This window comes from Myotis davidii, unplaced genomic scaffold (assembly GCF_000327345.1).
Source record: "Myotis davidii unplaced genomic scaffold, ASM32734v1 scaffold185, whole genome shotgun sequence".
Classification (NCBI taxonomy): Eukaryota; Metazoa; Chordata; class Mammalia; order Chiroptera; family Vespertilionidae; genus Myotis; species Myotis davidii.
The window spans coordinates 2,467,827-2,485,978 of NW_006297811.1; the positions used below are offsets into that span (position 1 = coordinate 2,467,827).

At 36.2% G+C, this 18,152-nt stretch overlaps 1 protein-coding gene across 1 annotated transcript in view; it reads right to left on the bottom strand.

Annotated features, from left to right (window-relative positions):
- Positions 1 to 18,152, bottom strand: part of SNAP91 (synaptosome associated protein 91kDa) — a 119,276-nt gene that overhangs the window by 34,568 nt on the left and 66,556 nt on the right. The window contains exons 12-17 of the mRNA XM_015570286.1: positions 17,736 to 17,741; positions 14,287 to 14,314; positions 13,153 to 13,262; positions 10,648 to 10,766; positions 4,724 to 4,738; positions 4,410 to 4,577 (exon numbers count right to left, since the gene is read on the bottom strand). Of these exons, the coding sequence (XP_015425772.1) occupies positions 4,410 to 4,577; positions 4,724 to 4,738; positions 10,648 to 10,766; positions 13,153 to 13,262; positions 14,287 to 14,314; positions 17,736 to 17,741 (446 nt within the window). The remainder of the gene's footprint in view (positions 1 to 4,409; positions 4,578 to 4,723; positions 4,739 to 10,647; positions 10,767 to 13,152; positions 13,263 to 14,286; positions 14,315 to 17,735; positions 17,742 to 18,152) is intronic.

Consider the following 18,152-nt stretch of genomic DNA (forward strand, 5'->3'; position numbering starts at 1 on the left):
TATAGGAAATCCTACAGTCAAGGCCCTTGTTTCTCTGTTTATCCCAGCACGTCCCAAAATGATCTGACTGCGAAACACATTAGCCATCTCTTGAGGCTCAGCATGAAATTAAGTACTCTAACGAACATTAAATTAGGGACTCACTTGGCTTAAGAGGTCCTTTACAAAAACACAAATGTCCCTAAAAGGGACAACGGGACAATCAGTTATTCACATCTTCTAGATTTATGCGATCTGATTGCTTCACTCAGCTACACGGAGGTCAATGAGGGAGAGGCCAAGTAATAATAATAATGGAATATGAAAACTACATGAGGAGATAGGGCACACCTTCTTCTCCAGGTGCCATGGTAAGGATACTATAATAGAGAACTTAGAGCAACATGAAACCCTAAGATGGGGCAGAAAAGCATAAGAAAAGTCTCAGAGGATGTTGGAAGGGCTGAAAATATTTTGTCATGAGTCAGGTCTATGTTCTTTCTTTTTTTTTCCTATAAAACTTGGAACTCGGGCTAATAAAGTGGGAATAGTAGAAACCATAATAGCAGTCACTATTCAGTGATATTTATGTGCCAGTCACTGTGTAAATATTTCATGTGCATCATTAAATTTAATTCCTATGTATCTTGTGAAATAGGTTCTATGATCTCTACTTTGTAGGTAAGAGAATGGAAGTTTAGAGGCTCAGTGACTGGACCAAGGTCACACAGCCAGCAAATGATGGAGTCAGGATTTGTCCATGAACTCTCTGACTGTGTGTGTGTCTAACCACTATGCAACACTGCTATGAGCTATGCCGCATCCCACTATATACATTTCCTCCTGTAAAATGGAATAAACAGCAGTTCTATCAGTGTGAGGGGCCAAATAAATATCGACTGTGTGACTTGCTGGCCTCTCTAATGATCACTTATGTTAAGTAGGTGAAACCCACATTAATAGCTCTATCCACAGGACAGTAATGTTTTTTTTGGTTGGTTTTCCTGTCAGCAAGACATCTCCTTTTAATGCTTCTCCTATTTGGTAAAACTTAATATTATAAACTTAACTCACTCACTCCCATCAAAACTTCCCTTAAAGACAGGTGCCCAGCCACTCCAGCCCTGGCTGTTCAGTCTTCCCAGCCCAGGAGAGGGCGATACGATGAGGAAGACTGCCCAGCCACTGTCTGACTGAAGCCACAAAGGAACCCTGGGCAAGAACTGTCCAGCTGAGCCCAGTCAGCCCCAGCACTGTGAGAGATAATAACATTTCAACATTGTTTGTTTTCTTAAACTTTTTTTAATGCCTAGCTCTCTTTCATGATCAATGGCAACATTATTCTTCCAGTATCAAAAACTAAAGCGATTTCCAATGCAGTTCGCTCTCCCATGTTACCTATTGGCAGTTTATGTCTAATTCTGCCAAGCCTTACCCAGCATGCTCCTCTCCTCAGCTGTACTAGTCTTTTTACTTCTAGCAATCTAGGAAGCATTTTCTCTCAAGCTTCTTGTAACTACCTTCCTAAATATGTCTAACAGCTGTCGTTTTCCCCATCCTGAACGACTCTCCCCATTTCTCTCGCCACATAAGCCATCTTCAAATCACAGGATCCTTCTCAACAGCCCTAGAGTCACCATTCCAGTTCCTCTCAGCTCCTAAGGCCAGCTTGTTATAAAACACGCACCAAATCAAGGCAGCCTGTGTGGTAAGTGCCTGGGGTTTCAAGCCACTGGTTTTGTGCTCACAGGCTCCCAAGCCTCATGAAGGCTTGTTCATAACTGGATACAGGTGATTGACAGGGCACCCTGGTGCTTGTGCAGCGGAATTAGCATCACTATGGCATTCTAGTGCTTAGGAAAACCATGTTAGGACAAACTAATGTGGTGTTAGTGAGGTCTTCATAAATAAAAAGTAGAATGCTTTTAAGAATGTTATCTTTTAGTTTTATCAATAGCTTTTAAGTTTTACTGAAATCTTTAAACAGAGCCTTCCAGTGCTATTATGCATGACCACAGAAAGATTTTTATTTAAGTTTATTTTTTTTAAAAAAAGTAAAACATTTAGTAAAACTGTTTCTGAGAAACTTGTTTAATAACTTCTACTGAGATGACTAAAATATTATGTGGGTATAATCTGAATGTTTAAAAATAATAGACATTTCCTACTTTTCAAATGAAATAAAATACATAGAAAATTTAATGCTTTAATATTTCTTATCCAAGAAATTAAACAATTGGCTATTTTTTCAGAAGTTAAAATTCTTTAAGCTTATTTCTAAAGAAATCTACTTAATACTGCTATGCATGCTACATAAAATCTCAAAATGGCATGTTTTAAAGTTTTGTAGACCAAATAACTGGTGTCTAATATTCAAAAGTTCTACCACTTGCCCATTTTAGAGACACATGATTTTTTAAAAAATGGCCAGATATTGTGGCCAGAGACTCTCATTTAAGTTTTTATTTAAAATCCCATCTCTAAATGATTCCTTATGAATCAATGAATAATATGAAATAAATTAAGGAATATCACTGAAAACTGCAAAAGAGCGACACACATAGACTCCTGACACATAAAGCATAGAGATTTGATAGCTGTGAGAGGCCAGTTTTATTAACTATACAGGTCAGTAAAAATAACTGATGAGATTTGCAGATGTACGCACCTGTACTCAACCTCTAGCCAGGTGACTAGAAAGAATAAAGGTGAAAACAAGGGAGAGCCCCATTCTTTGGCATTAATTTATATGATTTTCTGTATTACTAGTCATTGACTTATTTATTTGTTCTAGTCCTTTAAATTTGTATTTTAGGGTAGAAATAATGGCATTATAAAAGTATTTTCAAACATACATATTTCTCTGCCTGACAAATGTAGTTAAAGCAGAAGAAATGACCAACACAAACAGCATAATGACACAAAGATTATTTCAAAGAAATATCTTTAGCTCTATTATTCTAGAGAGCCATGAGAGAAGCAAGATGGAATTGATTTCTTAGAGACAATTAGCTCCTTACACATAGCCTGAAAAACAAAAATCTAAATTGCTAAATGCTTAAGCACAAAATTGTTATCCATCCCGTCCCTATTCTCATTGAAGTTTTTCTGTTAACATGAGCCTATGAGAAACTGCCATACCCAACATCAATAATAGGGGCAGGGAAAAGGAGGGCGTGAATAAGTTTATTTTGTATGTGTAAGCTAACACAAATTTTTGGTCTCCAAATTTATACAGGCATAACTGAAAAACGTTCTCTAGTGGATGATGCTTTATAATACACTCTTCAAGAGTCTGCAAACCCCTCCCTCCTCCTTTTTAAGAACAAGTTTCTCCTGTAGGAATGGGAGTGCAAATTCCTTTCCTGAAATAGTGACAATGATGCTGTCTCCTGGAGTGCTCCTTGTCTTAGACAATGTTGGCAAACCTCAGAGACTGGGGTCCGGCATGTAGAACAATGGTATGTGACAGCGTGTCAGAGTAAGTGCCCAGGGGAGGATCTGAATACACCGGAGCCTGCCAAAAAGTCTCCTGCCCTCCCCATCATTTGCTTCCTCCAATGTCTTTACCATATTCTCAAAATGCCCTGGGAAAGATGTTATATTATAATGAAGAAACACAAAACTATGATGAATATAATGCTACTCGACTTGTACAATTGATAGGTACACCTTTCGAGGCCTGGACATGAGCACTACGCAGATGGGAATACGTAAACAAACTGGCTGCAGATGGCTCACCAGGTCCAGGCAGATGATCCTGGCAGAGTCTAGGATATATGACCCACGCCCATAGCTCTAAATCAACTCTGTGTCAGAGTTTACATTTGCATATTTTCAATCCTTTCAAAGTCTCACCTAAACCTGTTTTTAATCTATGTCAAGAGCTCATTCAAATGATCTCTCAAAGTCCCAGAGCCAAAGATGGTCCAAGTTTTTGCTTAGATAGAATACGCTTAAAGTTGCAAAACTGGGCATATCCCCAAACTCTCTTCAGAGTTCTCCCAATCTAAACTCTCTTAGATGATTTTTTTGGTCCTAAATCTTAAGAAATAACTTAGGCCAGGATTTCCGCCCCAATATTCCCCCAATTTTTTTCCCTCCCTGCTAGTGTGAATCTGGCCTAAAAGACAAAAATTAAAAGTATTAGGTCTGGTACCACTTTTGCATAGATACTGCAGGGCGGAAACACATATGGGTCAAGAGTTCTAGTGGTAATTTCCACTTTGAGAAACAGAAAGTCAACCTCTGCTCTAAAATCAATGAAATTAAATGAAGATAAAGTTGGTAAATTCAGCTAAGATAAACAGACATGAAAAAACATTTAAAAAATATTTAAGCATTCTGACATGCTGTTGAATAATGTACGGACTTTTACATCTCGGCAATCCTGGAAAGAAAATGAAGGAACAGTGATGTGACTAACTAACCTCCGAAGAGATCCACTTCAGCAGTGACAGCAGTAACAGTTGTAGTAGTTGAGGCAGAAGCTGAAGCAGTTGCAATTTCAGCAGCTGTAGTAGGAGGGGTGGGTTCTGATGCAAAGGGATCTGAAATCTGTGCTTCAGAGGGAGCAGAGGAAAGTGTAGCCAGAGAGTCTACGTTGCACCAGAGATGGAGAACAGATGGAAGAGAAGAAAAGGAGAGGACGAAAAATACACCAGGTTCCAAAAGATCAAAATGAAGGCAGTTAGTAAGATCCAGAAGTCTCTCAAAACAGAAGTTTAAAATAAGCTTTACTCACCCTCTCCCAAAAGGTCTATCGATGTCCGTTATGTGTCAGCATATGAAGAAATAAGAGATAAAGCTGAAATATTCAACCACACCAGTGTCCAAGCAGGGTGAGGCACTAACTGAAGAAATTCTAGCTTTCTGGACCATTTGTAATAAAAAACACAAATGTACAGTCAGCCCTCTGTATCTGTGCATTCTACATCCTTGGTTCAACCAACCGTGAATCCAAAATATTTTGGGGAAAAATGTTACATTGTGCTGATGTGTACTATGTAGTTTCACCTACGATCTTTACATCTCTACTGAACATGTACAGACTTTTTTCTTGTTGTTATTCCCTAAACAATATAGTAAACAACTATTTACATAGCATTTACATTACATTAGGGGTTATTACTAATCTAGAGGTGGCTTAAAGAGGATGTGTGTTATATGCAAATACTCGCCAATTTATATAAAGGTCTTGAGCATCTGCAGATTTGGTATCCGAGGGGGTCCTGTAACCAAAGCCTTGTGGATACTGAGAGATGACTCTATTACCTGTTATCATTATAGAACTTTTGAGCTGGAGGGGTACTTTAGTGAATTTCTAGATCAAGTTTCCAACTTCATAGACGGAAAAACTGAGAGCAAGGGAGGTCAAGACACTTACCTAAGTCAGGTCTAAACAATTTTGTAAAACTCAATTTATTTTTTACCAGATTTACCATTTCATCTACTTTGATTGATTTCCATATACTATAAATGTCCATTCTGATGAAATTATAGCTAACTGAACTTTACTGATCTTCTTTATTTGATCGTAGGTGAAACTACTATAGTCTGGAATACCAGAGAATAAGTTGGAGCTTTATAAAAGCTGTAGTTTGATTGTAGAATGTATAAAACAGTCAAATAAATAAATGCAAGTGTAGGGTTTAGAAAAAGAAATGCCAACCTAAACCTTTTTCTTCTTCATAGGTTTTATATTATCAGATATTTTTCAATTCAATATAATCTTTATATGTATAAACCTTAGGTTAAAATACAGCATTTCATTGGGAGGTTTATACTTTCTGTGTTCAACAGTGGGATTATAGCTGGCATCCTGAATAAGAAATCTAAAAGGAGTTATTCTTTACTATACTATGACTCCATGTCAAACATTTGAATTGTTCAATGGTATTTTTCTCTTCTCAGTCACATGAAACACTTCATATTTAAATTCATGAATGTTCCTGTAAATTTACTTTAATGATAAAATTTTTTTATCAGAATTCATTAAAAAGGTTTTTCCCCCAGAACTTTAAAAACAATATAAGAACCTGTAACCCCAAAGTTCTAGAGGATATTTAAAAAAAAACACTGAAAAACATAAATTTGACATTAAAATAATCACATTCATTTAACGATGCATTTTGCAAACCCAATGAATATTATGTAAAGCACTCTACAGATACACTGAGATAATCAGACTCTTCCTAACCAAATCCCATATATTTCATAACAATTTTAGAAAATTATAGCACGTGGAGTTGACATTAGAAACCCTCTTAAAATTTTAGAATGTATACTTACTAAATAGCATGCAAAAAGGACCTACACTGAGTGGCCAGATTAGTATGACTGGCCAGATTAGTATGACCACCCCATCAGTACAATGAAGTGAATTAGTTATACAAATAATTAATAATAAAACCTTGAGAGTATTTGCTTAGGAAAATATTCAGTATTTTTGGAAGTGTCAATGAAGTACTGATGGGGTGGTCATAATAATCTCGCCACTCAGTGTATGTTGGATTGGGGCTAGAGTATATTCTGCTGTTAGGTGGCCAGGTCCACATCCCAAGAAACAGAAGTTTCTTCTAATAATTTCTTATACCAACAGTACCTGGCCCAATACAAGTGTTACTCCACAGTCACACTTCCTAAAAATGTTTTAGGATGACCAAAGTGGGTCATCAGAAGCCAGACAGACTTGGCTTCTCTCTTTTCCTGGCATTGGTGGGACTCTCCCTCGCCCTGCCCTTATCAACATGGATATTTCAAGCTTCAATGAGACTTAGCAGAAGAATGAAGAGCCACATGACAGCACAGTTTCCAGACCTATGACGGGTTTGAGCAACTGATTTCATACATTTGTTAAGAAGGAGAAGACTTATTCAGCTGGAGGAAGATGATGAAACTTCCAGCACTGATAAAATGGAAGATGAAAAGTAAAATTTTCTAAGAAAATGTATGAGGTAATTAAGCATATTGTTGAATAGTTGGTAATGAAATTTTTTTCCATTCCTGGAAACCACAGGCTTTAGTTTCCAAACTCTTTTAATTTTTTAGATAAAATAAAATTTATGCTACTTATATCTTGCTTTATGCAAAATTGTCTCTCCTATAAAAGGAAGTCTCTATTTTAGGATGATAGGAACAGTTTTAAAGATTCTCAAAACTACTACTAGATGTAAAAAATTTATCTATCCAAATAAGCTACAATAGCAGAGTTGTTCCACTAGCAAATAGTATATAATCAGAGGTTTTTTAAAATAATAGAAATCGCTAGAAAATATTCACTGTAACTAAGGAAACAGACCTACAACTAAATTAACAAGGAAATCTATATTCTGCAGTGAGCTGTAGCTAAACTTTTAGGTTATAATAAAGATTAAATGTGGTCATATATTTAAGTGCTTACCCATATCTGTTACAAAAAATGCTTGACAATGATAGCTATAGCTAACATTTAGGTTAAATTATAATTTTCATTAATGACTTGTGAATGTCAAAGCTTATATTCTTTCTGTGTGTGTACATCTGTCTAAATGTATGTATATGAAAATAGCCTAAAGATATGCTCCCCAGATTTAATTAACAAGAAAATGGTAATATGGGTCATAAAAACTGCTTCTACCATAGCTAATATTCCATATGGAAATCATTAAAGTCATATGATCACATAATACTGATAAGCTTTCAAATACATGTTGATAATTTTTATTAGGTCCATTAATTCAAATTCAAACCTTAGCAGTAATTCCATGTTTCTCAAAAAGCAGAAATCTACTTCAAGCATTTATAATCTATACTAATAAAAGGGTAATATGCTAATTAGGGTGGTGTCTTCCAGAAGTCCATCCTGACAAAGCTACAATGGCTGCGAGGCCCGGGGCTCAGGCAGCCATCAGTAGGACATCCCCTGAGGGCTCCCAGAGTGTGAGAGGGTGTAGGCCGGGCTGAGGGACCCCCCTCCAGTGCATGAATTTTCATGTACTGGGCCTCTAGTAAGAAATAATCTGTTTCCCCACTTCTAAGATACACAGAAATATAACATACATATCCCACTTATTTGTGCTGAGAGATGAATTTATTACAAGAAAAAAACACTCTCCCTATTATGGAGCCAAAAGTAGTTTTAAAAATGCTCTGCATTCTTTCCAGTGAAATATGTTCATTATTAGCCCACAGGATGCCAAATCTTATAAGCATTATTTAAATTAAATTTACCAAAATACGAATTTGCTAAAATTTGGTTGCTTTACACCAACAGGAAAAAAAATAATATCCCCTAAAATGGCAATACAGTGGGCCCTTGACTTATGAGTTTAATTCGTTCCGAGACCGAGCTCATTAAGGAGCTCGTTAACTCAAATTACTCTATCAACTCAATGCAAAAAATCGGCCGAGAGACAGCTGGTATCTCAAAAAACTCGTTAGTCGGGACACTCGTAAGTCAAGGCCCCATTATACTTATAAACACCTGAAGTAGTGATGGTCGTTGAATATCCAAACAGGTCTAAATAGTTTTTTAAAGTTTGTATTTTACTGTCTAGTTAAACAAAATTAAAATGTGCTTCAATAGTAGAATCAGCCTAATCTTATCAAACAAGACTGAGAAAGTGATTTTTTTTTTTAGTCACATAAGCCAAAATGTATGTTACAGTATAGCATCATCTTCAACCATCACTGGGTATCTATAGAAAGAATGCAAACTGAAGGTGGGTGACTATGATTTCTCAACTTCATATTACACTACTTCAATTTCTTAAGGCTTATAATTTTTATTATTTTGCTTAGGAAATTTATTTATTAGCATTTTTCTCCCCAGCTGACTTTTCCACTGAAGCTGTAGGTATTTTGTTGAGACAGAAGACTTATGCTGTCTAACCATCAAAAAGTGACCAGCAGGCCCTAAGTCAAGGCTTCCGCTCGCCTAGAAAGTGCTCTGCACTACTTATTGAAAAGTGCTCCCTCGGGGCCAGCAGCTTAGAAAAAACAGCTTTCTCTCAAGGGTGAGCAAAGCTCACAGCTTCGCTGGCAGAAAGCAGGCAAGATATCCGCCCCACTCCGGAGTCTGACACAACCCGCATGTCCAGGGCAGACAGCCCAGGTTGAAACCACGTGACTAGACCTACTGATGCCTCAGTGTTTGTCACCAAGAGTTATTACTTCTAACAAGTAAAGACTGAAATGTGTTATAATAAAATTGGTTATTATAAATTATTCTCCACAATATTATGGGTCTTAGCAAAAACTCCTTGGAGATGAATATGAATTAAAATGTCATATTGAAATGGAAAAAGATTTCACCTACGTTTTTCTTGTGTGTGTGTGTGTGTGTGTGTGTGTGTGTGTGTTTTATTTTATTTTTTTTAACTTTGGCACCCAAATAATTTTTTAGCGTGTCAATGTAAGAAATGTCCACACTTGTAAAGAATTTTATTAGAGCTTGTTTGAGTTTATTTGAGCTACCTGATACATGCCAAGAAGTAAGATCTCAAATGCTCCCAAGCCTGGTAGCTTTGTAGTTCTCTTTATACATTTGGAATTAAGAAGGGGACATAAGGAAGATACGTGAAGGCAGGGAAATCGAAAATGATTGCATTATACGATAGTTAATAAGATTATGTGCTCCCTTGAGAATGGTTATGCCTCTAAAAAAGAGGATTAATCTGGCATTTCAAAGGTGTGGTAAACTACATGCGCAAGAACAATGGAAAGGGCTGACCTAAAGCAAAGGTACACCTTTCACTAAAGAAGACATAGGCCTGGAGCATGGCTACTCTCCATGAACCCCCAGTTAGGAGTTTACGAATCACCTATGCTGTTATTTTGGGTCACTGATTTATTACAGAGCCTCTCCCTCTCTGGTGTGCCAGGTTCCTGGCTCTCCTGTTGCAGGAGGTGCACTACCCTGTGCCCACACAGTGGACGAATGGACTTGAATTAGCCTGAATGCTGAACTGGACCTGGCTGCAACATGGAACAGAAGATCTTGCCATTGGCCCTCCTTTTGGCTCTACTGGACCCCCAGCTGCTCCTCTTTCAGGACTGGGTTAAGGGGCATGGGGCTTTGCAACCTGAGAAATGTAACTCCATGTAAATAAAGCCTTTTACCATATCTTGTTGTCTTGTGCAAATCTTAGAAAATTCATTTTCTAAAGATGTTGCAAGAATTCCGCTCCTGCGAGAAATTGAGAAGTTTGATTCTCCAGTGACAAAGCTATCCCAGATTTTAGCTGCATTTAAGTCAAATACAATGTGAATAAAATCAATTCCCGTCAGGAATCCATGAAGGAAGGCTCTTCCTGAGAAAACCAAATTAGAAATGCTGTCTTTGCATAATCTCATAAATTTTCAGGAATACCCAGACTTCTATAGCCTGAATCTCTAGAAAACAATACTAAATATAATTAGAATTTTAGAACAGCAAAGGAAAGTACTGCCTTTGTTCTAACTTTTAAAATAAAAACTATATGACTATTTGAACATTTTAACTGTATTGTGGGTACTTTTCCTGTCTCCATCTCTCTCAACATATATTTCTATCAATAGATGCCATTCTGAACATTTTCTCTCCAAGTTTCTAGCACCATTTGCACCCTCAGAAGGTAAGCATAACAGTTATAGTCTGAGTAAAAGCAACTAAATAGAGAGATGGCATGACTGTCTGGTTTCACTCACCTCCCCATGCAGTGGCTCCTCCAGAAGGTGGTGCTGGTGCTGGTGCCGCGGCTGCTGCCGCCCCGCCAGAGGTGAAGTCTGGCTGGAGGTCCAGGAGATCGCTCGACGGTTTAGAAGTGCTGAATGGAAAATATAATTTGAAATTGTATAATATAAAGGTGTTTTAATAAAGTCAGACTTTGAAATTTCATAATGTAAAGATATTTATACTGTAAAGGTATCTTCTAAAAACATCATAGATTTTGTATATTTTAAATCAAATAAAAGAATAATATTTTGGAAAGTACAGCGTATGTTCTTCTACACCAAGGGTTGGCAAATGAGATTTGTAAAGGGCTAGATGCTAGTATTTCAAGCTTGTGGGCTAGATGATCTCTATCGCTGCTTGACTCTGCCACTGTAAAAGTGAAATAAGACATAGATGACACATGAACAAGTAAGTGTGCCTTTGTTCCAGTAAAACTTTATTTACAAAAAACAGTCAGCGGGATAGATTTGACTTTTGGGGCCACAGTTTGCCAACTCTTGCTCTATAGACAACAACAAAGTTAAATCATATTTCAAGCTATGAGTCACTTACCAGATCACAGAGCAGAAATTAAAAGGGAAAACATAAATGCCTCAAAGTAAGGTGGAATTTTCTTAATCATGTTATGAAATGCTAGTTATAAGGACTGTGACAAAAGGAAACATCATCCAAATATTAAAGGTATTAGGGTAAGAGGATTATGGGTACTTTCTTTTTCTTTTCTCTATTTTCAAATTTTTTTAATGAAGAAAATTCTTGTCTTGAGAAGAATACTTTATTTATAAACCAAAGATAGTAAAATGAATAATTACTAACGTACCTTGTTTTCTAAATAAAACCACAATGTATCAGTTTTGGCTATAAAGAGGACTCACGTGAAAATACTTATATTTTTTTTAATTTTCATTCATTGAGGCTGTGATTTTCAAAGCTCCTCCATTTGTAGAAGTTCTAAGAAGGAATCTAGAGCTTTGCTATTCAAAGTATAGACACTGAACTAGATCCTTGTTAAAAATGCAACATCTCAGGCTTACCCCATTATCTCCTACATGAGAAACTTTATTTTAACATGCCCCTGAGTGTTTCACAAGTGACTCATAGTTTGAAATATGACTTAACTTTGTTGTTGTCTATAGAGCAAGAGTTGGGAAACTATGGCCCCAAAAGTCAAATCTATCCTGCTGACTGTTTTTTGTAAATAAAGTTTTACTGGAACAAAGGCACAAAGCACTGGCCTAGCCCTAACTGGTCTGGCTCAGTGATTCCAGTCAAGGGCATGTACCCCGGTTGTGGGCATATCCCCAGTAGGAGGTGTGCAGGAGGCAGCTGATCGATGTTTCTAACTCTCTTTCACTCTCCCTTCCTCTCTGTAAAAAATCAATGAAATATATTTTAAAAAAAAGAGCCTGAAGGTCACTAGACCAGGTACCAAGCCATCAGTGTCCCAGGCTCCCCATCCCCTCTTCATAAACAGCAATTACATCTTTATCTTTTTTACAGATTAGAATTCCAAGAAGAATGGATTCTGCTACTTAAAAAAGTATCTAAACCATTGAAATTTGCCTAGTTTTGATGTCCATTTAATAAATAAAACAGGCCTAACTGCCAGAATAAGGAAAGTATATTTATTAATACTCATAGCAGAGCTTTTATAAGAAGTAACTTATCTTAGTATAGAGGCAGAAAGGTCTTGGTTTTACCAAGTTGGAGATTATAAAAAGCCAAACTAAGCAATGGAGGATAACATACATTGTTAAAGTGGGTGCATTACTTGGATTTATTGCTTAGTTCAAAATTTAAGTCTCTAAATATAGGGCATTCACAATCAGAGTCACAGATAGTACAAAGTGAGACCAGAATCCTCCTAAGGCAAAACAGCCAAACAAAGAGTTAACCTAAAGTTATTGTTTGAGGAAGCCCCTGTGAGTTGGGGCTTCACTGTAGGCAGCCCTGAGATTTCACAGAATGTACAGTCATTTCTATTTTTCTCGCCACTGTTCTGACATGTACGTGCTACTAAAGCTGATTAGAAACACCCCAGTGGTCCCTGCCTAACACCAGAGTTTGAGTCCCTCAGCTACACCAGCTAATTGATCTACAACTGCAAGCTTTTAAAAAAGGCATTTTAGGACACCATTTATATTTCCCACAAGAATATACACTTTTTAGAAAACATTTTCTGTGTCAGCCAATTCCAGAAGAACTTGCAATGTGTGCATGGTTTTTCTACTTCCTTTCCCAAATGTGGGGGCAGCAAGGTGCTTTCCACAGCTCAGGTCCTTCTTATGCTTTTAGAAGTACAGACCTCAGTAATTGTATCAGGTATAAAATAACTTACCTTGTGTACCTAAAAATAACCCCAGTAATACATGTTAGGATTAGCTTTCATTTTCTGAAATCATTTGGGTTCAGTACATAAAAAAACAACAACTCATCAAAATACTAATAAACATTCACTTGAATACTCATGAACTCACCTGACAGGGACAGCCGCGGATGGAGTTGCAAATAAATCAACCGGTGGGGATGTGTCAATAGTTTTAGCTGGTGTAGAATTAGGAGATGTAACAGTTGTGGCTGGAGAAGACTGAAAGTGAAGACGCACAACACACTCTAGTCAAATCCGAATCTACAGGACACAGAGCAACAGCACTTCCACTTTGCAGACCCATGAACTACAGATCTATAGGAGGAAATACTCCTGTCACTGATAACACTAATCCTGTCCTTAAACATGCTATAAAAGAGATGGGGAGGTAAGGGAATAATTAAATTTATTCAAGTAGACTATCTAAAAAACATCCTTGTGGCCCTGGCTGGTGTTTCTCAGTGGTTAGGGTGTCGGCCCACACACCAAAAGGTTGCAGGTTCAATCCCCTAGTCTGGGCACGTGCAGGAGGCAACTAATCAATGTCTCTCACATCAGTGTTTCTCTGTTTCTTTTTCTCTCCCTCTCCCTTCCTCCCTCTCTCCCACTCTCTCTAAAAATCAATGGAAAAAACATCCTCGGGTAAGGATTAACAACACGTCTCCAACGGAATTTAAATAAAACACACCCAGAATCAGAGATGCGCTTTCAAACCGTGCCCTGCCACCCAGCGCAGTGCCTGCGAAAGAATTTAAAGCAGGGACTCGAACGGGTATTTATGCACTCATGATCATAGCAGCATTATTTAAAATAGCCAAAAGGTGGAAGCAACAGTGTTCATCGATAGAAGAATAAATGAACAAAATGTGGTATATTCATACAATGAAATAGTATACAGTCTTGAAAAGGAAGGAAATTCTGACATGCTACAACATGGATTAACCTTGAAGATATTATGCTAAGAAAAATAAGCCAGTCACAAAATGATAGTTACTGGATGATTCTACTTATATGAGGTACCTGGAGTACTCAAAATCAAAGTAAAATAGTGGCTACCAGGAACTTGGAATAGGGGAAGTGGAGAGTAAATGTTTCAAGGGTACAGAGTTCCTATTTTAGAAGACAAAAAAGTTATGAAATGGATGATAGCAATGTTGCTAAATAATGTGAATGTAATCCACTAAACTGCACCTTGAAAGTGGTTAAAACTGTTAAAACAAAACACAACAAAAAATAAACTTACCTTACTTAATGGAGAGGGAGCACCAGATCTAAAAGGCAACCAAAAAATTAAAACTGAATATACATGTAGAAGCATTTAAATTTGATACTATCACTTGGTCAAACACTAACTTGTTTATATACAATTTTTTTTTTTTTAGTAATGGACACACTATTTAATACTTTCTTTTACTCAGTTATGACATCCTCTTCTAACATTTCCCACCCACTAAATTTCTAGTATTAGAAATTCTTAAATTAAAATTTTCCCCCTATAGCTCTAGCAATTCAGTTCTTCAAGTTGATCATTATTGCCCATGTCCATCAAAAATAAGCTGTCTGAATTGGAATTTAAATTTTTTTTCTAAGACTTATGAAAAATATGTTTTATAGAATTAAAAAAGCTTCTGATTTATTATTTCAAAAGTTAGAAAACTCATTAAGATTAAAGTATACTGTGATTAATCATAATTGTGATGCATAAAAGGAACACTAAAATAAAATAAAAATCTCTATGAGCACTGTGCCTGAAATATGTCCCAACTTCCTTAAGTTTTTTTTATGGCTATCATGAAATCTATAAAAAATATTCCTATTGTCCTATTAGAACTAGAGGAAGCTTGAAAATGAACAGTGCTTATTTCTAAGGCAGTGACGAAAAATTAGGAAGAAGTAATTTTTCTGTTAGATTACGAATAGCAGTGACTACTGCACATCACTTCTACAAAGTGCTTCAGAAACAGCTGCTTAAACAGCTTACATTTCACCAACCTGAGTTGGTGGAAAATAACAATGAAACAAAAGGAACAAATACACATTGCAATAAGAAGCCTTTTGTCAGGGTCTCATAGGATGTCAGGGATGTCTTCCTACTTATCTACAGAGAAAATATCACATATAGCAGTAGCAGAAAAAAATTAGTAGAGAGTTAGTAACTGAATTTTATACACTATCATGAATTTTTGTCATTGGATGTAGCAAAAGAAATCTAGTAATAGTATATGCCTGATTAATACCTTTTATGTTCAACTTCCTTTGCAAATATATGCCTGCCATTTTCTATTTAAATTTAGTTTTTACTGAAAATTAATATAATGTAAAGAAAGGACACATATAAATTTCTACTATATTATAAAGGTAGAAGTATAAAGATAACATTTAATTTGGTTATGTGTAGTTTGGCTAAATATAATCTTAAGAATGACATATCCTATAAAGAACATGAAATGCATTTATCTATATTGCTTATTTCAAAGGGCCTACTAAAACAAGTGAATCACAGTGCTCTCTGTATCTATAAAAAGCTACTTAGGCACCAAAAATCTTGTATAGCAAGAGTTCAAAAATTCCCTAATGGAAAAGGAAAAGGAAAGGAACTAAATCTAAATAAAAATCCAAGAAAATAACAGCCTGAATGTGGCATTTGACATGGTCACTTTCTCAGAATGAATTAATTGAAATTAAATGACCTCTCAAGCAATTTCATGAAGCAATGCGCAGTGGTACTGACACATGAGAAATGCCATTACAGAAAAGAGAACTGAGGATATGCAAGCGCTTTTTGAAATATGTTTCCAAGCTAATACATAAACATTTCTAACACATTCTATGCTCCATAGCAATAAGAAAGGTATAATAAAAATGACAGAATTGCTCTGCCATTAAAGAATATCATGCTCAAATATAAGCATAAAACATGATAATTGGCACAAGAATTATGTTGCCAATAATGCTACACAAATGCTATTACTAAATGACACGTGACATTACCCCATGGATTAGACAAACAAATGCAAATTTCCTACTGTCCCTGGGGAGCTATCATGCCACCTACTGCACTGTGTCTTAACTGTGTAAGTGTCTGTATTCTCCATTAGATGCTAAGTTCTTAGCAGTGAGGGGGCTCATCTCAATGATTTATATCCCTGGCACTTTATATAGCAGCTTGCATTGTTAAGTCAGTGAAATATATTATTGTATTATCTAGACTTTTGAATGAGAATACATTTATGTACTCTTTGTATAAAAATGTAAGTTAACCAAAAGTCTTAAAAATTATTTTGTGTGAAACTAAATTGTCAGGATGTGTGACCTCTGTTCTCATGGACCAGTCCCAGCCTTTGACGAGATTTCATCAGAAAGGCGAGAACCAGAGGTGCCCCCAGTGGGACATGACCTTAAAAAGGATCATTAATCACTGGTTAAAATCTGAGGGTTCTGAGGTTCAGAGGGGTAGGTAACTTGCCAAGTCTCTCCGTGCTTTAGTGGTGGATTTAGGACTCCAGTCCATGTCTGTCTGATGCCCAGAGCCTGTGCTCATTTCACATGCCAGCGGGTCCTGACCGAAACACACATAGCCCAGCACATTTGTTCCCCCCATACAGAATACATTGACTGCTTCCTTTACTTGTTCCTTTGTTGATTTTCTATCTTGCCATTGGTCATTTCTCCTTTATAAAAAAAAGGCTATAATGTTTTATATATAAATAATGACATTTATTACAGACCTATACTTATTTTAGCTAGAGAAACTTAGCACTTAGTGTACTGGTTTAGGGAAAATAAAACACGAATATAACTTTAGAAGAGAATAAGTGACTATAAAGTAATCTACCCTAAATTTTGTAAAATTCTACAAACTAATATGTGAGTTTTTCTGATGCACATAGTAAATGCCAAGGTTTACTGCCACAATGTTAATAGAAAGGTATCAAAAGAGAACATTTTTTTATTTCTTAGTCACAACAATAACCCTTACATAGTTCTGGTGATAAGTGCTAGTTATAAAAATAAACAACAAAAATAAAATACAGATGTGAAAAATCTGCCTTCCAAATAATTTTATTTAAAATAGGTTTATGTTGCGTTTCCTGCACCCTCAACAATTAGAAACCCACATATAAAATAAAATAAAATAAAATTCTCTCTTTGGTCTATGGAATCATAGAAACAAACAATATAAAAAGGTGCATCATACAGTATTGTATAAAAGTTCCAAAATAAATATCAGTTTCTTTAGGCACTGAATATAAAGGGCATACATATTTTTATAGAAGACATTTAAAAATGCTTTGTTTTATGCATTTACCTAACCTGGAGACAGCTTTAATAATTAATTTTCTTCATAAAATTGTCTTTTGTTATATGACATGGGAAAATCTTCTGATTACTAAATAAATGAAAAAAGTTTGATTACTAAAATCTAAAAGAAATATATATATTTGTGTATATACACACATATATACGAGTATCTAAGAGATAGTCTTGATCCAAGAAGACCAAACTAAAGTAAAACCATTTATGCCAGTCAATTTGTGAAACCAAAAAGTATAATGAAAAACACAGATGTGTAAAATGGACAGACATCAGTTTTAAATGTTCTAAATACCAAATGTGGACTCTTAAGAGTGTTTTTTTTTGCATTTTTAGTAATAACCAAATGCAAAAAAAGTCACTCGAAATATTACTCACCCTTCACTTAAGTTCCCAGGTAAGCACAAACATACAAAGAAGAAAATAGTTAACTACTGTAGTTCATTTATTTTAAAAATGGGGAATAAGCAAAAGACAAGTTCATATGCCAATTCAGAAAAGAAATATGACAAGCATAAAAGGATTTTAAAGCAGAAAGAAAAACTATGCTCAAGCTAAAGGTAATTCAAAACAGAAGTTATAATTTCACCGCTTTTGGAAATGTTACATAAGCATATAGAGCTAAGTGCTCCAAAAAGTTTGCAGCAGCCACCAGGGGGCAAATTTAGATTTGAAGTTAGGACTAAGGAAATCGACTCCCCAGGCTGCTGCAGCCTTGAGAGCAGCCCTGGCAGACTGAACAAGAGGACAGAGTGGGTCTGTGCAGTGTGTGGTGGAGGGGGAGGCGGGGGGGGG